This window comes from Callospermophilus lateralis, chromosome 11 (assembly GCF_048772815.1).
Source record: "Callospermophilus lateralis isolate mCalLat2 chromosome 11, mCalLat2.hap1, whole genome shotgun sequence".
In the NCBI taxonomy this organism is placed as follows: Eukaryota; Metazoa; Chordata; class Mammalia; order Rodentia; family Sciuridae; genus Callospermophilus; species Callospermophilus lateralis.
In genome coordinates this window covers 47,547,511-47,572,690 of record NC_135315.1, presented here as the reverse complement: position 1 = coordinate 47,572,690, position 25,180 = coordinate 47,547,511, and the positions used below count along the sequence as shown (strand labels likewise).

At 41.2% G+C, this 25,180-nt stretch overlaps 1 protein-coding gene across 1 annotated transcript; it reads left to right on the top strand.

The window, feature by feature from the left end:
- Nucleotides 1-255: 255 nt before the first annotated feature.
- Dhx33 (DEAH-box helicase 33) lies at nucleotides 256-25,109 on the top strand. Its single transcript, XM_076869861.1, has 12 exons — nucleotides 256-556; nucleotides 3,167-3,327; nucleotides 4,360-4,587; nucleotides 4,777-4,947; nucleotides 9,366-9,551; nucleotides 10,261-10,372; nucleotides 12,057-12,216; nucleotides 12,388-12,476; nucleotides 14,187-14,314; nucleotides 14,684-14,887; nucleotides 17,777-17,863; nucleotides 19,551-25,109. The coding sequence occupies exons 1-12, from the start codon at nucleotides 265-267 to the stop codon at nucleotides 19,857-19,859; spliced, it is 2,127 nt and encodes a 708-aa protein (XP_076725976.1). The 5' UTR covers nucleotides 256-264; the 3' UTR covers nucleotides 19,860-25,109.
- The last annotated feature ends 71 nt before the right edge of the window (nucleotides 25,110-25,180 follow it).

Genomic DNA, 25,180 nt, shown 5'->3' with positions numbered 1-25,180 from the left:
TCTGTTGTTGCTCCGGGCTTTTTTGTGGTTGTACATCAGCCTCTACTCTCATCGTCCCTAAGAATTGAAAGTCTTCCCAAACCCCCAATGCATTCTGGGAATTGTAGTTCCCTCCCTAAAGCTTGGGGGCGGCCGTGAGGTCATTGGTGGTCGCCCAGAACCGGCTGCACGTGGAGAGAAAGGGGCGGTGCTTGCTTGGTGCCGGCAACCGAGAGGGGCAGGAGCTTCCTGCTCTTGCGCCTCCTGCCGCGGCGTCCTCCCGACATGCCGGAGGAGGCGGGCTTCCCGCCGGCCAAGAGATTCCGGCCGGGCTGTGGGCCTCCGAGCCGCGCCGGTTCCTACCCTCCCGAGAGGCGAGTAGTGATGCTGCTGACTGCGGGCGGCGGCTGCGGTAGAGGTGGAGGAGGAGGCCGGCGACAGCAACCGCCCCTGGCCCAGCCCTCGGCCAGTCCCTACCGTGAGGCTCTGGAGTCGCAGCGCCGGAGTCTGCCCATCTTCCAGGCGCGGGGGCAGCTCTTGGCCCAGCTCCGAAACCTGGACAGCGCGGTCTTCATTGGTGAGTGACCGCGCCAGCGGGTTCCTTTTTACTCGGTTCCTGCTTTGCGGGAACAGTTTCTTAGGTGCTTCTCCCTTTCATTCGTTTTTTTAAAACAAACTTGAACGCCCCTTCTGTGCCAGACCTGGAGAGGGACCTCGGAGAAGAGTGGAAGTTACCGACGGTTGTAGAGAAAGACTCACTTTCGCTGAAAGGGTAGAGAGGCGTATGGGGGCTTTGGAAGCTTAGATGAGTGGATTCAAACTAATCTGTGAGGAGACGGCTGGGGAGGTGAACCTGGAGGGAGTGCTTTCTATGTAGAAGAGACCGTGCCTGAGAGACTGGAAACAGGCCGATGGGTTGGGAAGTAGTAGTTCTGATGCATGTAAGGAGCTGAGCAGAGCTGTAAGGCAGGGATTAATTTCAAGGAGCTTTGATTACCCACATTTAGTAAAGATCTCATGAAGATGAGCTATCAAAGACGGAAAGGAGACCCGGGACTGCTGCTTATCAGAGGAATATAGCTGTAAGAAGGCAGTGAGTACAGTAGTGAACTGTAATGTTCAGTAAATAGGTGGACCACTCAAAAAATTGCCCACTGGATTTAGTTGGGGCATATTTCTTTTTATTTTTAAATATTTATTTTTTAGTTATAGGTGGACACAATGTCTTTATTTTACTTTATGTGGTGCTGAGGATAGAACCCAGTGCCTCACCCATGCTAGTCCAGAGCTCTACCTCTGAGCCACAACCCCAGCCCTCTTTGGGGCATATTTCAACGGAACCATGGTGGTAAGAGCTAATGTGTCATTGAGTTAAGTAGGCAGAAGGTGAAGGAAAGAAAGTAGAGGGATCAGGTTTCTGTTTTGAGAAAAAAGAGGCTGAGAAGAACTTTCATAGGTTAAGGGGAAGAACTCAGCAGAGAGGGAGGCTGAAGATAGGATAGAACTAATAGTAAAGGTTGGGTGGGGGCCACTTGGCAACAAGGACTAGAGGAGAGCTGGCCTAGATAGGAGGAATGCTGTCTCAGAGGACTGTGGGCCCTGGAGAAAGGAAGCAAGAATGGTGTGATTGCAGATGCATTTGTAGAGGGAAATCACATTAGAGGACTTTTTTTTTTTTTTTTTCTTGGAAGAGTTCTGCTGAGAATGGGAGTCTCAGAGCCTCAAATAGGTCCTTGGGGAGGATAGAGACAGAAAACAGGCTGCAAAAACAGGAACAAGATCAATGGTAGAGTTGGTGCCCAGATGTCTCTTAGCCCTACATCTGCAGCATTTGGTTATTTTACTTTAGCAATGCTCAGTTATTCTGGTATAGGAGCAGGAAGGGGAGACATGGATCCAATTTGTTAGGATTGTGCCTAGGAGATTCAGCAGGAAGATTGCAGAATACTCAAATTCTTAGTCTGTGATTCTTGGCTGGGTCAGGAAGGATGAGCAGTTAAAGGGCTCTGATGACTGAGAGAAATGGGACTATAATACTTTGAAGCTAGAGAGGGGTCATGATAGCAAGGAAAGAGGATGCCCAGGTTTCCCAAGTACTTGTTCTATTCTAAACTGTGGAGGAGCTGAATAGGAAGGCTGCTTCTATGCAGATGTTTTTGAGCTCCCTGAGTTCTTTGATCTAATTAGAAACTGTTAAAGGGACCCACAGAGGGTAGGAAATAACATTTATTGGATACTTACTGTATGCAGGGTACTCAAGTCCATGGAAAGACAGAGACTGACTCTGCTTTCCAGTGCCTTCTGGTATTGGAAAAGGACAGAAACATTTAAACATTCTATACAAACTAGTCTGTTCACTGCTAGGAGAGGGATGAACAGAGCACAAAGGAGCCCAGATGAGGGCCACCAGTGCAGCCCTTGGGCCCCATTAAGGGCTTACCCATCTTGTCGTTTTCTAGGTAGCAGCATGAGGGCAGGTATCTAGTTCTGGAATAGTGTGGACAGAGGCAGAGGGATTGAAAGAAAGTGGCAGGTCAGGGAATGGTCCGGAGTTTGTTATGTTTGCATGTGTAAATGACATCTTTTCTTGCTTATACATACCAATCTGTATAACAGTTGTATTTCATTTTATCTTATAACTCTACCAGCTACCTCTTGTTGAACATATATATTGTTTCCAATTTTTAAATGTCAAGAGCCGAAGTTTTTTTAATTTATTTTTTATTTTTTATAATTAAATGTAATAGGATTCATTGTGACATATTCGTACATGCACATAGCACAATTTAGTTAAGTTTTTTCTCTGGTACCTCCCCCTTTCCCCTATTCCTCCCTTCCTCTGGTCCCCTTCCTGTATGCTACTGATCTCCCTTCTAATTTTTATGAGCCAAGTTGAAGAAGTCATCTTAAATTATTTCCTTAGAATCAATCCCTGAAAGTGGAATTGTGGGTCAAATGGCATCAACATTTCAAATTTTTAAAAATATAGTTTAACTTCCCCAGAAACAATTCCAGCAAACACTCTGCAGCAGTAAACATGAATGCACATTTTTCTGAGACCTTTAACTCAAGGTATTTTCTTACATATATATATTTTTTTTCTGACTTTAAGCTGTTTGATTGGAGAATTCTGTGTCAATTTACATCTAAGTGAGACTTTTTTTTTTTTTTTTTTTTTCATTCCTAGGGGAAACTGGCTCTGGGAAGACAACTCAGATCCCTCAGTACCTCTATGAAGGGGGCATCAGCCGCCAGGGCATCATTGCTGTGACCCAGCCCCGCCGAGTAGCAGCCATCTCTCTTGCTACTAGAGTGTCAGATGAGAAGAGAACTGAACTTGGGAAACTGGTACTTCATTTTCTTGTTTAATATCAGTACTGTTTACTGAGCAGTGCTCTCACTGTGCCTTTTGCCTTTTTATGTTTTTCTGAACAAGATTTCTTATACATGGCAAACTTCTTTTTTTGCCACAGCCGTTTAGGCCATTCTTGGAGTTCTTTCCCAGTTCTGGAGAGATCAGAGACTCTAATAGGGTTACAATTCTGTTTGCTTTGCTTTCAAAAGCTATTGGAGCCAGGCAGGGTGGCACAGGCCTGAGATCCCAGCTGTTTAGGATCCTGCTGAGGCAGGAGGATCACAAGTTCAAAAGCAGCCTCAGCAACTTAGTGAGACCCTCTCTCAAAATAAAAAATAAAAATAAAAAGTGTTGGGAATGTGGCTCAGTGGTTAAGTCAATTCCTAGTACCACCCCCCCCCCCCCCCCCCGGGGGGAAAAAAAAAAACCCTTTGGAAAGTTAGATAAATTTTGAGACTTTAGTAACCTCTGTTAAATATTTTTATATATTTCTAGAAACATTGTAAGCATCTCTCTGACGTATAGGTAGGTATTTAAGATGAGTTTCAGAATTTTATAGAAGACAGATTTATGTTTATGTGCATGTATTCTAGCTTTACATAAAACATCTTGGACATCTTTTTCATATCTATATACAGCTTCATGTGAAACTTATTAAGTAGCTTGTAGGAGGTTAGTTTAAAATTCTTTGTAATGCTCACCATAATTGCAGTTAAAGGTACATGTTCCCTTCCTCGCTTTTTGTGTGTTAACATCCACATATCAAGAGAGAATATTCAGCCTTTGGTTTTTTGGTACTGGCTTATTTCACTTAGCAAGTTAGTTTCCAGTTTCGTCCATAATGCAGATGCTCAACATAATTGCAGTTAAAGGTGCATGTCCACTGAGTAAACCATACGATCCCCAAGGGAGCAGGCCAGGGTAGTGTTGGTCTTGTGCACTGTGATAGGTGCTTAGGACAGTGCTGGATACAAGGGGATGCTCAACAGATGTTTGGTGCATAAACGAGTTGTTCTTCCATATAGGTTGGTTATACAGTGCGCTTTGAGGATGTCACCTCAGAAGACACCAGGATCAAGTTCCTAACTGATGGCATGCTATTGCGTGAAGCAATTTCAGACTCCCTGCTGCGGAAGTACAGCTGTATCATTTTGGATGAAGCCCACGAACGGACTATCCACACAGATGTGCTCTTTGGAGTGGTGAAAGCTGCTCAGAAGAGGCGAAAGGAACTGGGGAAACTGCCTCTCAAAGTATGTACAGTCAATTTAAGGAAACAGGCTTGTTTCTTTCCCATGTGTTTTCTTGCTTCAGAACCACAGAGAAACATAAACATGATGGGAGTGGCACAGGCCTTGACCATCTGCTTTTAGGGCTTGGGAGGGGCATAGAAAGGCTGTCCAATGCCTACTTGCTATCCTCCTTTTTGTTCTCTTGCAAAGGTGATTGTGATGTCGGCTACCATGGATGTGGACCTGTTTTCTCAGTATTTCAATGGAGCCCCTGTCCTCTACCTGGAAGGTCGGCAGCATCCAATCCAGATTTTTTACACCAAACAGCCTCAGCACGATTACCTACATGCAGCTCTTGTCTCGGTCTTCCAGATCCACCAGGTATGGAATGGGGTTCAAATTCCTGACAAATTCTGTGTTCTGTATATTTGGTAGTGAGAACATTCAGCCTTGAAGAGAAAAGCCACTGTCAGGTGCAGTGGCACACACTTGTAATCCTAGTGACAGGAGGCTGAAACAGGAGGGTGGCAACTTCAAGGCCAACCTCCCTCGGCAACTTCAAGGCCAGCCTCAGCAACTTAGTGAGGCCGAAGGAACTTAATGAGACCTTGTCTAAAAATAAATAAAAAGTCTGGGGATGTAGCTCAGTGAGAGAGCACCCCTGGGTTCAATATTCAGTACCAAAAAAAGAAAAGAAAAACCAGTGAATACACCACTTTGTGAGCATGTCATCAAGATAAATATGAAAGGTTGAGGGTGTAGCTCAGTGGTAGAACACTTGCCTAATGTGTAACACACACACACAGACACAAACACACAGAAAGTTAAATAAGGAATTCAATTGCTATGTCTAGGTTTTTAGTCATTTTTATGGTATCTCTTATTTATTTTTTTTAGCAAGATTGTTATTTATTTATTTATTTATTTATGTAGTCATACATGATAGCAGAATGTATTTTGACATATAATACATACATGGAATGTACATACATCAATCATATTGTCTATTCTATTCTGCTTCTCTTATTTTCTCTGAAAAGAAAAATAATTCAACTCTGACCAGCAACTTTCCTCCACTGAACTAGAAAACTATCATATGTTAGAGCACTGCCCTACTTGTTTTTTTTTTTTAATTTATCAGAAGCCCCACTAAAGAAGTACATTTTATATTACAACCTTCTCCCTCTTTCTCTCTCTCTTTGCATACACACACACACGCACACATATATATGCATATGTACATATGGATATATATAAACTATATTAAGCCTATGAAAAACTGTCTCCTTCATTACTTGTGATATAGTCTGTTATTTTCTACCTCATTAAAAAAATAAAAATTGACTCAATAATAGGTTGCAATTAAGAGTTGTTTTTTAGGGTTGGGAGTGTGGCTCTGGTAGATTGCTTGCCTAGCATGCGTGAGGCTCTGGGTTTGATCCAAGCACCACCAAAAAAAAAAAAGAGGTGTTTTTTTTAACTTCATTAAAGAACTATTTCAAAATCCCTTCTCATTTTATTAAATATTTACTTTAAAAACTTGATTTATTAAATCACCTCATTTTTGTTTGATTTGTATAAAATTGTTTTTAATTTTCCTGTTAATTTTCTGAGAAAATCTAAAGGCAAAGAATTAACTTATATTAGGTCTGTGCAACTGTCATATTGACACTCTCGCCACTCTCCCACAGTGCCCACGGTGATGCCCGTTACTGCTTCTTCTGGCTTCCCAGTTTGGCTGCACTGGGTAGGAGAGGGAACCTGTAAGTTTAACTAGACCATACTCAAGACTTTGAGTCAAATTCTAGGTTTTATCCTCTCACAACTTATCTCTACCTTGCTCCCTCAAGTCCTGAGCCTTTCTGGCTCCTCTAGGGAAATCACCTCATCTCTTGTCACTGGTCCCCTTAAGAGGCACCCAAGACTCAGCTTCCTATGCCTATCATTCAGTGTCTCCCCCCAATCTCTTCCATTTTTCAAAACTGAGTTGAACACACTCATCTCATTGTTGTGCCATTTTGGGACAGTGACCCTTACTGTCAATTGGATGGTATTTGGGAAAGAGAAGAGGTCAGTCTGCCTTGTTTAACTGCCAAAAGCAAACTTGAAATGATGGATTTTTCATGAATGGTGGCTACTGGTACATTCAGGGTATATAGTAGCTTTGATGAATTCTGCTACTGATAAAGTTTTGACCGTTTTACACTTTATTCTGTCTGTATATACCTCTGAAATTTGTCCTATCCATATTAGGCTCAAAAAAATACACACTTCAAGGCCAACCTCGGCAACTTCAACTGGTTGTAGTGGTGCACACCTGAAATCTCAGTGACTCGGGAAGCTGAGGTAGGAAAATGGCAAGTTTGAGGCCAGCCTCAACAAATTAGTGAAGCCCTAAACAACTTAGTGAGACCCTATCTCAGAATAAAAAATAAAAAGGGTTGGGGAAGTAGTTCAGTGGTAAAGTACCTTGGGTTCAACCCCTAGTACCCCATAAGTTAAAAAATACACACACATATAAATATATGAATGTGTATATGTACTTAAGTATATACTCATCCTTCAGCATTCAAAGTAGGGGTTAGTTCCAGGACTCCCCTTGGATACCAAAATTTGAGAATACTCTAGTTCTTTATAAAATGTCATGGGGGCTGGGTAGCGCTCGCCTGGCATGCGTGCGGCCCGGGTTCGATCCTCAGCACCACATACAAATAAAGATGTTGTGTCTGCCAAAAACTAAAAAATAAATGTTAAAATTCTCTCTCGCTCTTTAAAAAAAAAAAAAAATTATAAAATCTCATGGTATTTGCATATAATCTACACATATCATCCTGCATAATTTAAACCATCTCTGTATTACTTATAATACTTAGTACTATGTAAATGCTACGCAAATAATTGTTAGATTGTTTAGCAAATAATGACAAGTCTGTTTAATACAGACTTAGTTTTTTAAAATAGTTTAAAATTTTTAAATTTTTTTTTAGATGTATATTGTATTAATGTATATTTTGACATACGTACATTGAATATAACTTATTCTAATTAGGATCCCATTCTTGTGGTTGTACATGATGTGGAGTTTCATTGTTCATGTATTCATATATGAACATAGGAAAGTTATGTGTGATTCATTCTATTCTTTCCTAATTGTAACTCCTCTCCCCTTTGTCTAATTCAGTGAACTTGTACTCCCCATCCTCACTTATTGTGTGTTAACATTCACATATCAAGAGAGAATATTCAGCCTTGGGTTTTTGGTACTGGCTTATTTCACAACAAGATAGTTTCCAGTTTCATCCACTTTCTGGCGAACGTCTTAATTTCATTCTTCCTTACAGCTGAGAAATATTCCATTGGTGTGTATGCACCACATTTTTTTTTTTTTTTTTTTGGTTACAGGGGATTGTACATAGGGGTGCTTAACCACTGAGCCACATCAGCCACCCACATTTTTTTGGCAGGAGGGACATGTACTAGGGCTTCAACTTGGGAACACTCAACCACTGAGCTACATTCCCCAGCCCTATTTTGTATTTTACTTAGGGTCTCACTGAGTTGCTTAGCACCTTGCTGTTGCTGAGGCTGGCTTTGAACATGCAGTCCTCCTGCCTCAGCCTCCTGAGCTGTTGGGATTACGGGCATGCACCACCACACTTGGCTCCCAGCCCTTTTTAAAAATATTTTATTTAGAAACAGGGTCTTGCGTAGGGCCTCAACCTCCTGAGCCACTAGGATTAGGAGCATGCACCTCCATGCCCAGCATACCACATTTTCTTTATCCGTTCATCTGTTGAAGGGCACCTAGGTTGGTTCCATAACTTTGCTATTGTGAATTCAGCTGCTATAAACATTAGTATGGCTATATCACTGTAGTGTGCTGATTTAAGTCATTTGGGTGTATACCAAGGAGTGGGATAACTGGGTCAGATCTATAGGTGTTTGAATCTGTGGATGTGAACCCTGAGGATGTGGAGGGCCAACTGTATATACATACGTAGGCACATAATTATTGCTAAATATTTTTCAGTTATTTTGCCATATGTATAATCTGTCTGATTGAACAGATGTCAAAGAAAAATCAGGTGAATGGGCATATCATTTACTTGATCATTCTCTTTGAAGGTGAACAACCCAGTTAACCTCAGTGTCTCAAGCAGTTACATAGGGTACTTTTTTTTTTTCTGGTATTGGGGATTGGAGCCCGGGTGCTTACCACTGAGCTATATCCCCAGCTCTTTCTTATTTCTTTTTTGGTGGAGGGAGATAAGGTCTTGCTCAGTTACTTAGGGTCTAGCTAAGTTGCAGAGGCTGGCCTTGAATTTGTGAACCTCCTGCCTCAGCCTCCTGAGTCACTGAGATTATAGGCATGTGCCACCATACCCAGCTATGAGAAACCTTTTTGGTATATGATGGCATCATTGAATAAGTAGTCCTTTTCCAGCATGATTGCTTCTGGAGACTTCCATTGATGAGGATTTCCTTAAGTTGCCTCTGTTTTATCAGTTTCATCTTTTAAGATGTTTGGGAAAGGAAGGCAGCTTTATGTAGGTTTTATTTTCTTGCCTGATTGTGCTTTCCCTGGTATTGTCCCTTCAAAAAAGCAACCTGGTAATTTTCCTTCAAAATGTCCTTGGCTGGTTTCTAAACATAGCTGGTTAACTCACACCTGTTACGGTTCTGTGTGTTGCTGGTAAAACTCTTCTCCCAGGGAGCTATCAACATTTAGGCTTCTTACATCTCCACACTTTGTGAAATGTTATCAGTAAACATCATTTTTTTCCCCTCTTTTTTTAAAGGAAGCCCCTTCTTCTCAGGACATACTAGTGTTCCTCACTGGTCAGGAGGAGATCGAAGCAATGAGCAAGACCTGCCGAGACATTGCAAAACACCTCCCTGATGGCTGCCCTGGGATGTTGGTCCTTCCTCTGTATGCCTCCTTGCCCTATGCACAGCAGCTCCGAGTCTTCCAAGGGGCCCCTAAGGTGAGTTCCTGCTTCTGTCCAGCTCCATCCCTGGGCACCCAGTCAGATCCACCAGTGGGGCCCGTGTGCCTTTCACTGGGCTCCAGATAAGGTACGTGGGAGGGGTTGTCCAGGCATCAGTGAGCTAATTGAGAAAATACAGATATATATCGCACAGCTACAGGTGGAACTGTCCTCTGAGAAGAGCAAGGAAACAGTTTTTAGGGGATGAGGAAAAATACAAAGGCCAAGATGAAAAGTAAGTGAGTGACTCTTGTAAGGGCTAGTATAAGTCACATTTTGTCCATATTATGGTTTATTGTGTGCCTCTGCTGTGCCAGGCACAGTGCTAATGCTCATGTGCACTCCCGTCATTCAGGCTCCTACAGGGGTATTGAGGCCCCAGAGGGGAAGTAGGCAGTGCTCACTGGGCACATATGAAATTGGCAAGGCCAGGATTTCAGGTCTCATCTAATTGTTTTTGAATCTTGTGCTTGTCCCATTACATCTCATCACCTCAAGTTAATCTTTAGAACTGCAGTGTCATTTTCTGCCTTCCCATTCCTGTCTAGTTTAATGACCAACTATTAATACTGATGACTACCATTAATAATGAGAAGTCATCTTTTCTCTGTCATGAATGATGGTGGAAATTAATGGTGAGAATATGTTTTAAACTTCTGAATCATATATGTGTCATGTGGCTTTTTGGTTTTCTTCCTCCTTTTAGGGCTATCGCAAAGTGATCATTTCAACCAACATCGCTGAAACCTCCATAACCATTACAGGAATAAAATATGTAGTTGACACGGGCATGGTTAAAGCAAAGAAGTATAACCCTGGTGAGAATTTGTAGCTCATGAATGTCTCTCCTGTATATAATGAGCAATCATTGAAACTAGTCTCACAATTTTCCCCAAGTGAGCATTTCATGTTTATAAGTAACTGAGATTTGAATGGCAGGGACCATAAGTGAGATAGTCTAGAAATCAAGTCCAAAAAGGAGACAGACCTAATGCAGGTATAGGAGACAAGAAGTCAAGATAGGAAAGGAGCCCACATTTAGCAAACCTAAGAACATGGTCAGGGTCTTGGGCAGAATATTTGAAAGCCCACTGGAAGTTGGGCAAGAATGATTGCTGGAAGACCACAGACAATCTGTTAGCAATCAAAGGCTCTTATGAGAAATAATATTTTGTGTATGGCTGGTGTGTGCTCCCAGGTTTCCGAGGAAGCAGAAGGATCCTTTAATCTGGGGTAAGGGGCAGCAGGTGGACCACCATCTGTCTCCTACAAATATGCAGTGGGAGACTTGCTGGAAGTTATTTTTGCTCATTTCTGTTTCAGCTGAAATTACCACTCCCCAGTATTTAATTGAAGTGCTCTGTAGCCACTGGTGGGGCTGAGTGTCGTGTAGATTTTCTAGAGACAGCATATGTGAAATGGTGTGGGTTTTCATGACCTGGCACAGAGTACACCTTTGTCCAGAACAGATGTTAGCCAGGCAGCTGGTTCATGTCTGTAATCCAAGCAATAAAAGGGTTGTGGATGTACTCAATGGTAAGCTGGGTTCAATCCCCACTACCAAAAGGAAAATAGAAAAGTTTTAATGTCATTTATTCCTAGGAAACAAACTTCACATGACCTGTTTTCTCACAGAAAACAGAGGGTAGCCAGGCGTGATGGTGCACACCTATAATCCCAGCAGCTCGGGAGGCTGAGGCAGGAGGATTGTGAGTTCAAAGCCAGCCTCAGCAAAGGCGAGGCACTAAGCAACTCAGTGAGACCCTGTCTCTAAATAAAATATAAAATAGGGCTGGGGATGTGGCTCAATGGTTGAGTGCCCCTGAGTTTAATCCCAGGTACCAAAAAAAACAACAGAAAAAGCACACTAATAACTCGAGGCATTCACTTTCTGAGTCATCGATCAGTAGTATGACCAACATTCCTAGCTTGCTAGAAACTGTCTCAGTGTTAGCATCAAAATTCCCATATCCACTGGGTGCAGTGGCATACACCTGTAATCCCAGTGGCTCAAGAGGCAGAAGTATCGCAAATTCAAAGCCAGCCTCAACAATTTAGTGAGGCCCTGTTTCAAAGTAAAAAATTTAAAAGGCTGTGGATGTGGCTCACTGGTTAAGCACCCCTAGGTTCAGTCCCCAGTACCAAAAAAAGTCTTATATCCTAGAAACCTTCAGTCCCAAGCATACTAAGGTGGTTGACTATCTTGCAATGTAATCCATGACTTCTGAAACTACTTCAGGCCCCTTGCTAGGAGCATGAGGCTTTTCTGATAGTTTCATAACGGATTTACACAGGGCTTATTGCAAGGCCCTTTTTTACTATGGGACCAAAGCACTGGAGCAATCTAGTTTTGTGCTTTCACATTTAGCCTTGAGTTTTTCTGAACCCCCGTATTATAAAAGGCTCACTGGTATTCTGAGGACTGTTACTTTTTGTCATCACTGTGGAAACAGTTTTTTTATGTGACGAGCAAAGCACTGATGAGTTCCATTCTCCCTCTAGACAGTGGTCTCGAGGTGTTAGCTGTGCAGCGTGTGTCAAAGACTCAGGCCTGGCAGCGCACAGGGAGGGCTGGCAGAGAGGACAGTGGCATCTGTTACCGGCTGTATACCGAAGAGGAGTTTGAGAAGTTTGAGAAGATGACTGTGCCAGAGATCCAGAGGTTGGTTCAAGGCACGCTTGCACCCTTGCTGTCTGCCCCTGTGTCACTCTTTCCTGTTGGCTTGTTTTCCAGAGCTGTGGTTTTTATTAATGCTCTTCCCCCGTCAATGGTTCTGACTGACTTGCTGGGGGTCAGGGATGAGTAACGATCCTGGTCTCGTACTCTTCACAGGTGTAACCTGGCGAGTGTGATGCTTCAACTTCTAGCTATGAAAGTCCCAAATGTGCTCACCTTTGACTTCATGTCCAAACCATCTCCAGGTAAGTGGAGTCCTCAGTGTGACAGAAGGTAAATGAGTAGCTAATAAGTGTACTCTTCCCCAAAACAAGTATTTGGGAAGAAAAACAAGTATTTCCATCATCTCCTTTTGCCAATTTCACTTGTTGAATAACAATGTTGTCTTTCAGAGAAGGGTCTCAAAATCATGAAATGACAGATTCTATGCTGTCAGACCCATCATGCAGGGACTTACAGTCAGGGGACTTGACCTCTGAAACCAGTGAAGGTCATTAAGAGTAATCCATGGGATACTACAGAAATGAATTGTGCTTGTGTATGCAAAAGGACAGCAAAGATCAAATTTCTTGGCTTTAAATTGGAATTTGATTGTTCCCTGCCTTTTGTAGGTAATCTCCCCATGGTGGAAGAAAATAACAACTAGAGTCCTAATGATTGTAGCTTGTCGCATATGACATCACATCAGTACTCTGTTGTCCTTTTATTTATTTATTTTGTTGTTTGGAATGGAACCCAGGGCTGCTTTATCACAGAGTTTATCACATCTCCAAACCTTTTTATTTATTTATTTTTATTTGAGACAGGGTCTTGCTAAGTTGCTTAGGGCCTTGCTAAATTACTGAGGCCCACCCAGAACTTGTGATCCTCTTTTCTCAGCCTCCTGGGTTGCTGGGATTTCAGGTGTGCACCACTGTGCCTGGCTTGATTTTCCTCTTTTTACAATTAAAAAAAAAAAAAAAAATGCAATCATAGAAAAGAAAGAAAGAGAGAAAATATAAACAATTGATGGTTATGAAGGGTCCCGCTCTGATCCTCAAGTTCTTAGTTTTCCTTTCCTAGAGCAGCTGTTGTGTTCATTTTCTAGTTGTCTTCTACAGAAAATGTATGCATATGCAAGAATGCACAGACTCTTTAAAAACACCTAGCCCTGCCAGACGAGTGGCACACATCTATAATCCCAGGCAAGAGGGTAGAAAGTGCAAAGCCAGACTGGGCAACTTAGTAAGACCTTGTGTCAAAAATAAAAGGACTAGTTGGGGGCAGTGGCACATGTCTGTAATCCTAGCAGCTCAGGAGGCTGAGGTGGGGTAATCGCAAGTTCAAGGGCCACCTCAGCAACTTTGTAAAGCTTCTAAGCAACTTAGGGAAACCCTGTCTCAACATAAAAAAGTAAAAAGAGCTGGGGATGTGGCTTAATGGTTAAGTGCCCTGGGTTCAATCCCCAGTATCATAAATAAAATAATTCATAAATAAATAAATAAGGTGAATGGGCTGGGATATAGCTCCATGGATGTAGCCCCAGCATTGTTTAAAAAAAAAGAAAAAAAGTCACAGAAATAAAAACACACATAGCAACACATATCATGTACTGTTCTACACTTGGGGGTTTTTTTTCACTGCTAAATTTCTACAAAGGATGATATGTATAAGGTGTAAGGAGCAATAAAACCAATGTCTGTGTCGCTGTTACCGGTGCCATTGAACCCCCAGGGACCCCACTTGGCTGCTTCCACCTCCTTCTCACTCCCTCAGAACAACTGCCCTCCTGTATTTTGTTTGTAAATTTTTGACTTTTTAGTGGTGTCATTAATAGCTGTGAATAGTGTGCTGGGCAGTGGTTGGGTGGGTTTTGCTGTTATTTAGTGTGGAGTTGTCAAAAGCTCCTAGAAGTACTGAACTAGCTGTGACTTCTTTTTGGAATTTTGGTCCTTTTTATGTCTCTGTTTCTTTAGATCACATTCAGGCGGCCATTGCCCAACTGGACCTGTTAGGTGCTCTTGAACATAAGGATGACCAGCTTACACTGACTCCAATTGGAAGAAAGATGGCAGCATTTCCTTTAGAGCCCAAATTTGCCAAAGTAAATGATACCTTCTCCTCAGTCCCTTTTCTGTCCGTTACAGGTTAGCTATCCCAAAGCAAACAATTGAGCCCTGTGGTTCTAATCTCACTTGTTCTCTTAAATAATTACTAACCCCTACGTTTGTATAATGTTGTGTGTGGGATTCAAAGGCATATAAGTCATGAGCCCTGCCCACAGGGATTTGAATTAGTCAGGGAAGGCAGTCGTCCCTTTTACAAAAATGACATGACTTTACATATAAAGTCATGATTTTAGAGACCTTGCCCTTTAATTCCTTTGAATAAAAGCTAAAAAGAGTATACAGAAAAACTGTATTCAGAAGCTAGGAAAATAGTTGGTTTATACATTTTTAATTTTGATTTTCAGACCATCCTTCTATCCTCCAAATTCCACTGTACAGAAGAAATTCTGACCATCGTTTCCCTGCTGTCTGTGGACAGTGTTCTCTATAATCCTCCTGCCCGGCGGGATGAAGTGCAGGGTGTCCGGAAGAAGTTCATATCCAGCGAGGGGGATCACATCACCCTGCTCAATATTTATCGGACTTTCAAAAACATAGGTGGAAATAAGGTGATCCTTGTTTTGTTCCTTTTCTCAAATGCTAACTCCTTTTTTCAGGCATATAAATTTTTTTCCTATTTCAGTGCTGGGGTTTGAATCCAGGGCATGTAACCACTGAGCAATATCCCCAGCCCTTTTTGTATTTTATTTAGAGACAGGATCTCATTGAATTGCTCAGGGCCTTGCTAGGTTGCTGAGGCTGGCTTTGAACTCACTATTCTCCTGCCTCAGCCTCCTAGGCTGTTGGGATTACAGACGTGCACCATCGTGCCCAGCAAAACACTCCTGGCCTTTTATTTTTTATTTTGAGACAAAAGATACCTGAATTGCCAAGGGTGGCCTTTTTTTTGTGATTCCCTTTCTCAGCTTCCCAAGTTACTGGGGTTATAGGCATGCCCCTTCCCTTTTTGGCTGGATCATCTGAAGAGCCACACAAAGAATGCCAGATTTTATTTTGGAAATGTCTGAGTAGTGGGGTATCACCTGGGAATAAATTTAATTGTGGACTTTGTTCTGCTTGTGTTTAATTTTTACTTGATGTGGACCAAATCAGTTATGTGTTTGGTGCTTCAATTTTGTAGCTATTTTATTAGTTTCTTGTTACTATAACATAGTACCTGAGGCAGACTAATTTGTTTAAGAAAAGAGGTTTATTTGGGCTCACAGTTCTGGAAGTGCCAGAGCTATGGGCCTCATCTTGTGGTAGTCTTCTAGCAGAACCCTGAGATGGCACAGAGCATCACATAGAAGACATCACATAGAAAGGATTCAATGATGAGGGATTCGATCTAGTGGCTTTATCTAAACCTAGCCACTTTCCAGAGGCCCCACCTGTATACATCATAATTGGGTTAAGTTTCTACTTGTTGAACCTCACAATGGGGATTAAATTTCTTTTATTTATTTTTTGTTTTGATACTAGAGGTTGAACCTATGGAAGCTTTACCACTGAGCTATATCCCCATACTTTACTTTTTAAGACAGGATCTTGCTAAGTTGCTGAAACTGGCCTCCGACTTGTGATGTTCCTGCCTAAGCCTTCTGAGTTGAGAGAAGCTTTAGGAAACATTCATACCATATCTAGACGACAGCAATCACAAAATGTTTTTTCCCCTCACCTACCTCAAACTTTCTTCACAGTAGTTTTTGCTAGTGTGATATTTCAGTTCCTTGTACCAAGATAGAAAATGACAATATGTTCTCTTGTATATTAGTAAAATCCATAATTATGCCATAGCATGCACATTTTTACTTTAAAAAAAATGCCACCACTCAGGGTTGGGGCTATAACTCAGTGGTAGAGTGCTTGCCTAGCATGCATGAGGCACTGGGTTTGATCCTCAGCACCACATAAAAATAAATAAAATAAATGCCTTCTCTCCATCTACAACTACAAAAAAAAAAAAAAAAAAAAAAAAAACACCATTCAGCTTTAACATTTCTATACTTTTTTTACGTGTACCTTAATTCTATTTATTTATTTATTTTTGTGCCAGGGATTGGACCCAGGGATCCTTCATCTCTAAGCCGTATCCCCAGCCTTTTTTATATTTTATTTTGAGACAGGGTCTTCCTAAGTTACTTAGGACCTCATGAAGTTTCTAAGGTTCCTTGTGATCCTTCTGCCTCAGCCTCCAGAGCTCCTGAGTTAACAGGTGTTCAGTGCTATACCAGTGCTTTAGTTTATTCTTAAGCAAACAAAATATTGCTGATGCAGTAAAAACGCCAAGTTTTTCCTTCCTTATTGAGCACTGTCCTATAGCTGGTGTGTATTTCCCACATGGGTGACTGTATTTCATATCCATCCACATTGTATACTCTAAACATAAATATTTTCTTATACTATCCTTTGGCAGCTTCTTTCTACTTACAACACTAAGTGACCATCTGGTACAGGTCTCCCTATGCACACTGGGATCAACACCTAAGAGTGTATCTGCCAGGCCTTGGGATAGCTGTAGTTCAGTTTTACCAGGTTGGAAAGTGGCTCTCTCAAATTGTCTGTGGTCCCTCATTCTGTATAAGAGTTTCCATTTCCACCATCCTCTTCAACTCTAAGTTGAAATAACTTCAATTTTAACCTAGTTGATGGATGTGAAATTGTATCTCAGTTATTCTAAACTTCATTGCCATGATTCCTCAAGAGACTGAACTTTCTCACATAAGTTTATTGGGTGTTTATTTTCCCTCTTCTGTGAGTTCAATCAGTTCATATCTTTCGCCCATTTTCCTCCTGGGTTGTTTTTTACAAATATAGTCTGGAGGTACTAATATTTTATAGGGTATGATGCAAAATATATCAGTCTGTTGCTTTTCTCATGGTGAATTGAAATAAGGAATATTTTAGTTTCTCTTTAAACTATTAATTTATTTTTTTGTTTGGTGCTACTGGCTATTTATACTAGGGGCACTTTACCTCTGAACTGTATTCCCAGCCCTTTTTGTTTATTTTTTTAAAATCTTTATATTTTAGTTGTAGTTGGACATAATACCTTTATTTTATTTATTTATTTTTATGTGGTGCTGAGGATCAAACCCAGGGCCTCGCTCGTGCTGAAGCTGGCCTCCAACTGTGATGTTCTCCCTACACCTTCTGAGTTGAAGTGCTCTACCACTGAGCCACAACCCCAGCCCTTGATTTTTTATTTTGAGATGGGTTCTCACTAAATGGACTTTGAATTTGTGATCATCCTTGCTTCAGCCTCCTAAGTTGCTGTGATTATAGGCATGTGCCACTGTGCCTGGCAAGAGGTTTTCTGATAGTCCTTTTTGACACTGGAAATTTTCCCTCTGAATTCAACCGTGTTCTCGAAGTTTTATTTACATACACACATTCTCACACATTCTTTTTCAGTGTAGAAATGAGAGGATTGTGATATTTCTTTTTCTTCTATTCAGGACTGGTGCAAAGAGAATTTTGTGAACAGCAAGAATATGCTGTTAGTAGCTGAAGTGAGAGCACAACTGAGGGAAATCTGCCTAAAGGTATTGTCTCTTCCTGATACTCTTTGGGGAACTAACCTGTCTGTCTTTTCTAGGGTAATATTTTAAGTTGCCTATCACTAGTGATTATAAAAGGAATTCTCATTGTAAAAAAATTTAAAACTAAGCAAGAAGTAAGAATTACCCATAATTCTACCTTTTACTATTTTGTTCTACTTCATAATAACACTATTTTTTAAATTATTTCATTTTTTACAGTTACTGTATTTATGTGTGTGTGTGTGTGTGTGTGTGTGTGTGTGTGAGAGAGAGAGAGAGAGAGAGAGAGAGAGAGAGAGAGAGAAATGTACATATAGTTTATGTTCAGATTTATAAACTTTGTTTGTTTGCCATGCTTGGAATGCAACCTAGGGACTTATGCATGCTAGGCAAATGTTCTACCATTAAGCTACACCTTGAGCTCCATCTTGACAGATGAGATGAAGGCAAGAAATAAGCTGGCCAGCACATACCTGTAATCCCAGCTACTCAGGAGTCCATGTTAAGAGGATCACAAGTTCAAGTCCAATTTATCGAGACCCTGTTGCAAAATAAAATTTAAAAGAAAGGGCTGGAAATGTAGCTCAATGGGAGACCACTTGCTTAGCATGTATGAGAACCCTGGGTTTGATCATAGGACAATAGGGGAAAAAAAATAAAAAGGAACAGCTGATTGCCAAAAACAAAAGCCCTTGAGGAAAATGGGGGATGTTTCAAAGGATGAAGAGGACAGGAAGTAGTCATACTTCACAAGAGACTGGAATAAGCGACTGGAACAAGCCATCAGGAGTTGCTGGTTCTCTTGTTCTCTCTGCTTGCTTTGTTTCTCCTTCTCACTTCTGCCTCCACGTGCACATGATGGCTTCACATGGCCTAGCCACCCGGGGGGCCTGTGGGCAGGAGCCTGACAGAGATTGATTAGATCTCCTATTTTAGACCTAAACATGCCAGCCTAGGTCAGGTAAGTAAGTGTCCACCACTGGTCTATTGAGCTATAAGCAGTGGTACAGGGTTCCACCACCCACTCAGCAAGGGCACAGAGCAAGGACATTGACTGATGACTGACATTCTCACTGCAGAGATGAGGGCAGCATTTCCAGTAGGAGCAGCATATGCAGGGGCCAACAGCTAGGAGTCAATGCATGGATCTAGAGAAGAAAAGACTATTGATTATAGAGAATGTCTGCAGAAGAGGGGTGGGGCCAAGAACTGATGGGGTAGCCTGGCAGTGGCTCATCTTCAGCTTTATCATAGGAACTTTGCACTTTTTGCCAACAGCAATAAAGACACTAAGGGTTTTGAGTGAATGAAGAGGGACTGGAGTTGTGCTTCAGGAAAATTAACTTGGCAGCAGTATATGAGTGAGCAGTAGACAATGTGGTCAAAATGAAAGGGAAAGGCTTTTCCTTCCAGGGATGACCTGATGGACCTGCCTGTGGTCTGGTCATTTGCATGAATTCTCCCTGGCAAACATTTCTGTTCTCAGTCTTCTCTTCTTGCACTGTGCCTTCATCCCCTGCCCGTGCTGATGCCTAAGGCCATTGAGTCAACCACCATAGAATGTCAAAGTGTATTTTGACAGACTTGGCAGGATGCTGCATTTTAGGTCCCGTTGTTCCAATGCAGTTGGGTAATGTTGAGCAGTGTTTATGTCTGGGGTCTTTCCATCTCTCCATATCTCCTGAAACAGATGTCAATGCCAGTCATGTCATCGCGAGGAGACATGGAGAGCATCCGCCGCTGCTTGGCTCACAGCCTCTTTATGAGCACTGCTGAACTGCAGCCTGATGGTACCTATGCCACCACGGACACCCACCAGCCAGTGGCCATCCATCCCTCATCTGTCCTCTTTCACTGCAAGCCAGCCTGCGTCGTATACACTGAGCTGCTGTACACCAACAAGTGCTATATGAGAGACCTCTGCGTCGTGGATGCTGAGTGGCTGTATGAGGCTGCCCCTGAGTACTTCAGGAGGAAGCTGAGAACCACCAGAAACTGAGCTGCCCCAGGCTGTGGCACTGTGGCTGTGCCTGGAGCTTGGACCACAGTGGCCTCGTGGCAGACTCCCAGGCTGGCACCTAGAGAAGCTGTGAGTTTCAGCATACTTATATGTGCCTAATTTCCAGAGGCTTGAAATCATCTTTGCTGAAACTCCTCAGACTGAACTGTGTAGATGTGTACATATCATTTCAACCTTGGGCATTTCAGAATTATGCTTTTGGTCCATGGTGGGTGACTTTGGGTAATTTAGTTAATTCGTGAGCCTCAATTGGAGATAATAATCATACTAACTTATAAGATTGGTGTCATGAAGTTGAGAGAAAATGAATGGAAAATTACCTAGAGCTTTGCCTGACACAGATACACACATAGTAAATTATGAGCCATTATGCATAATGTTACTGTTTTCTATCTGATGTGAATTAAGTACAACAAGATATCCTGAGTTCTTGTGACTGACAGGCATGGAGCTTGGATGTTGTCCTTGATTCTATTTAATGTCTTTGTTTATACAGCTTTAAAGTAGAAACATAAGAAATTGACTTCTGTAGAAGTTTCAAGAGGGAGGTGCTGTAGTTTCTTATCTCCTGGGATGGCCATCCCTACTGAGCCTCATGTCTCAGGGTGCAGACTAGTCTTTGCCCATCTCCAACCAGAGATCAGTGAAGGAGTCTCTTGGCCCTTGGTGCATGTCCCCATCAGTGCTTTCAGGAGACATGTAAGTTACCTGGGTGAAAGTTGATTGTACCTTCTGAAACATGTCAGGTGTAGACACAAGAAACCAACCTGTTGGTGTAGTAGTCTCCTTATATACCCAGTTGTCATTTTTCTCTTTAACTGAGCACCTATAAATGTGTACACAGGAAGAGTAATTCTGTGCTCTGTTTGAACTGTTTCTCTGTAGGCAGGGCCCCTGGTCAGAGCTGCTGGGGGTAAGAGGGAAGGAAGAGGTTCATGGTCAGCGAGAACCCAGAGGGCATCTACTCTTCCCATTCACCACAACTGGCTGTTATAGTCTTGTATCTTGTTGATTTTCTGTTTTGTTTTTTTTTTTCCTTTATAGGGACATAGGGGCATCTAACTTTGCAACTTCCTAATTATACCAGGGACTTCTCTCTAACCTTCATTGTCTACATTTGTCAGAAGGAATTTGAGGATCTACACAGTCTCTTCCTACTGAGGAAAGACTAAAGGCTCTTATTAGCTAGTTTATTATCAAAAGCAAATAATCTTTCCCCGGAAAATGTTTGGACCTAGAAGCAACTAAGATTAAGCATGATAAAAGTTGTGCTTAATTGTTCCAAAATGACAATTTTGTCATTACTTTACAAAGTGAATTGCACAATCTATTAAGCAGGGGGCCAAACTTCCTACCAGGCTCTTCAAAGAAAGTGGGCAGTTTCTTCAATCTGGGTCCAATGAGATCTTTTCAGACTGTCGCCTGATTGTTCACCTCCATTAAAGGGTCTCATTGGTCCACAGTTGTCTAAATTTAATCTGGCCTGGTCTTTATTTATAAAATTTGCTGTAGTCTGAGCAATTTGACGTTTTAGCCCCTATTTAGGGTTGTCTAGGTACTTATTTCTGTTAGAAATGGTTATAGTTAGGTCAAATGGAATCTGACAGTTCCTGTGGACCTTATTGTAGAGAATTCTTAAACTTGAACTGGTTCTTCCTCAAATCAGCTTGTTCTTACCATTACTGACTTCCTGAAAAGTTCTCCAGAAAGATTTCTTTTTAAGTATATTTTTATCATTCATAAGAGGGGGCTAGGATGTTTAGTCTGACTTGGTAGAAGAAAACATTGTGCTTTTTTTTTGGTCAGAACTTTTGTATAATCTTTTATTTTTATTGAGCTGTAACTTTTTTGCTCTACTTATTTTCCACAAACAAAACTATTCCTTGTGATCTTGAACTGCTGTGAAGTATGACAATTGATAGTATTATAAAAATGTTTCCATCTTTTCCTCATTGATAAAATCTTTGCTCTTGTACCACAACTTCAGTCAAAAAATTATACATAATAACTTGGGTAAAAGATTTAATCTTTGACAATATGACAGGTCTGGAGACACTTGCTTTATGCTAATAGGGACTCCCTCCCTGTGGAAGTAACTTTAAGCCTCTCCATTTTCTCTTGAAAAGGTCTGAGAGAAACATTCATATGAGAGGGAAGAAAGATACATCTGACAAGCAATATTCTTTCCAAGCATAAAGGTTAAATACCAGAATCAATACTAATTTATCTTGTTCCATTTCTTTTAGTTTATTTTTCATACAAACAAAGATAACACACACCCTGGAAAATGTTTCTCCCTCATGATATTTCTTTTTTTTTTTTTTGGTGGGGGGCATACCCGAAATTGAACCCAGGGTCACTTAACCTCTGAGCCACATCCCCAGCCTTTTTTTATATTTTATTTAGAGACAGGTTCTCAGTTATTGAGGGCCTGGCTAAGTTGCTGAGGCTGGCTTTGAACTCATGATCCTCCTGCCTCAGCTTCCTGGGATTACAGGCGTGATCCACTATGCCCAGCTCCTCATTATATTTCTACACACTTAATTCCATAGCATGTACACTCTCCCTGCCTGATTGTCTCTCTTTTTAACCATGGACTTTTCTGCCTTATGCAGGAATTCTGAATTTAATTTTCTGGCTTACAAACACTTACATAGACACAATTCCCAGTGTCCTGGTGAATATTTTAATGGGAATCCTCTGGATAGTCCTTCTCTTTCTCCAGATTGATGTAGGAGAGAGAGCCATTTGTCCTTTTGCTCTGGAGATCTAAAAGTGGCCAAGTAGTTCACTGCGGGCTAGCCCAGGACAAAGGATGTCACAGAATTGATGTTCCCCTCTCCCATTTCATCCACACAGCTTGCTCTCCACATATCAGTTTTATTTTCTTTTTTACCTTTAAGTTATTATGTTTGATTTTCATCAGAATAAATAGATTACTGTAAAGAAAGAGATGCTACTTCTGCCTCTGTAGGCCTCTTTTGAGTTCTGTCCATCCATCAGTCAGCAGTGTCACACTGGTAATGGGCTGTTTTTGCAGGACTTTATCCAGGATTAAGAATGGATCACTCCTCTTTCTTTCTACTGGTGATTTCATTTTCATAGAGTTTATGATGAATTTTTGCATTACAGAGGGCTTTGCAGTTGCTTTCATTTCTTGTTGAAATCATCCTTTGTGACTTGTTAGCCTCATTTAATTCCTACCATGAGAGGACATTCCAAATTGTCTTACTTCTTTCATTTCAATAACACTTATTTCCAAACATTTCATGTAACTTATATTGAATATTTTCTGTGTCTCAGAGAAATGTACACTTCCAGAGAGAGGAATCTTTTATCCGTTTTTGTTCTCTGTTGTATCCAAAGCACCGAAAGAAGTACTTCAGAACTTTCTAGAAAGCAAGCACTTCCTTGCTGGATAATTAAGAAAAACTTCTCTAGAAGCTTTGGCAAAGACCTTCCTCAGACTTCAGGGATAGACAGGGGTTTTCCTCCTGCTGAACATGTTCTCAAGTCAGAGCTGCAACCTTCCTGGCTCCTCCTGAGGCAAAGAAAGCCCTTAAAGTCCTGGAACCAGCTGCTCTTTGAACCAACTGATGAAAAGAAGGGATTGTAATTGCTCTTTATGTTGATTGGTTGTACAAGAGTGGTTTCAACCATGTCTTCCTTTTGACTCTCAGCATCACTGTTGTCAGATAAGGTTCTATTTTTTGGTTTCCCAGGGTCATTTTTTGCTTCATGTTTTCCTGGACCAATTAGCAGCTTCGTGTTATTCTTCTTTTGGGATATTCTTGATATGAGTTTGATAGTTGACCTCATCCAATGTAAGGCAGGAATTGCCAGAATCAGTTATATTGAGAAATCTTGATAAAGGGTCATCTTTCCTTGGGACTCCAGGTGAGGCTGAACATCATGGCGGAAGCATGTGGCATAGGGAAGCAGCTCACTGGATGAACAGGAAACAGAGCAAAATATTGTTTTTGTGTTTTCTGTCTTGGTCACATCCTCAGCCCTTTCTTTATATTTTACTTAGAAACAGGGTCTTGCTAGTTGCTTAGAGCCTTGCTGAGTTGCTGAGGCTGGCTTTGAATTTGTGATCCTCCTGCCTCAGTCTCCAAAGCTACTGGGATTATAGGTGTGCGACACTGCGCCTGACTAAAAATACTGTATTTTTAATAAAACTTTCATCATTGCTGGTAATCAATGGGGAGTGGGGTAGTTTATTCCTCAACAAATTATCTCTATATAGAGGAGTTTTGGGGGTCAAGTAAACCTTGAGTTTTGTCCAGCTTAAATACCTGAACAGTTTCTGGAAATGTATATTCTCTGAGGAGTAAAGAATGTAAAGAGCTTCTAAGTAGCTTTAATGTTTCTGTATAGATACCTGTTTATCACTATAACATTGTGGTAGGATTTTAATAGAGTAGTTTTTTCTATTGGGCTTTTTTAAAAGCTGATTTTTAATATAGCTGCTCAGGGATTAAATCGGATGGAAAACCCATTCTGACTCAACATATTACTACAAAGAAATTAATGGTTATTTATATTGAGCTGCAGGGGACAGTGCACTTTAAACTTAAACTTTCTTAAGAAAGTTGACTGTTTCACAATGATAATGCAGTATAATCTCAAGCTACTCTTTTCAATTGGTAAAATATCAGATAGTGTGATGCTTCTTTTCCAATCTGTGCAATCCATATATGGACAAATCACTAGTTACCATTCCAAGCAGCTCTGCACGCATCAGGTGTTTATTTTCTATTGCCAGTAACCATGAAGTATGAAACATCCAGGTAATACATTCTATTACAGGGGAAGGACTGCAAACACAGGTCCTTGGTGAAAATCCTTAATGCTACTGCATCTCTACTATTTAGAGATAATAAAAGGGAGCAAATTTTTGCACTGTGCATAAAACTAAATTTTACTATGGTACATAAATCCAGGTAATTCAGCCATCAGGAACTGCTTAGAACTCTGGCTATGCATCTAAGATGCCAATGCTTGAGCAAGAGGAATTTATAAAGAAAATAAGAATTTTATTATACTGTATTTGATTAGATTGTTACAACTTGCAGAAAAAGCTAGTGGGGGTGGAAATCAAGTTGATTCAAGCTTATGCTGAATTTTGAGAGTCTGGTCTTAGCCAATACAACTATAAAAACATCTCTGTATATAATGCTCAAATTTGCACTTGACTATCAAATCCATAAAAATGAAACTTGTACATTTTGTGTGTGGCTTCTTTGTTGGATTTTCTTTCCCTATTTTACAGGGTACTGTTTAGGAACTATTAAGTC

Bases quoted from the DNA above. Each gene is read 5' to 3' on its own strand.
- Dhx33 (XM_076869861.1), top strand. From the start codon at position 265: ATGCCGGAGGAGGCGGGCTTCCCGCCGGCCAAGAGATTCCGGCCGGGC. The intron at 4,588-4,776 runs GTATGTACAGTC...TCTCTTGCAAAG, and splicing joins TGGGGAAACTGCCTCTCAAA to GTGATTGTGATGTCGGCTAC. The intron at 10,373-12,056 runs GTGAGAATTTGT...TTCTCCCTCTAG, and splicing joins AGCAAAGAAGTATAACCCTG to ACAGTGGTCTCGAGGTGTTA.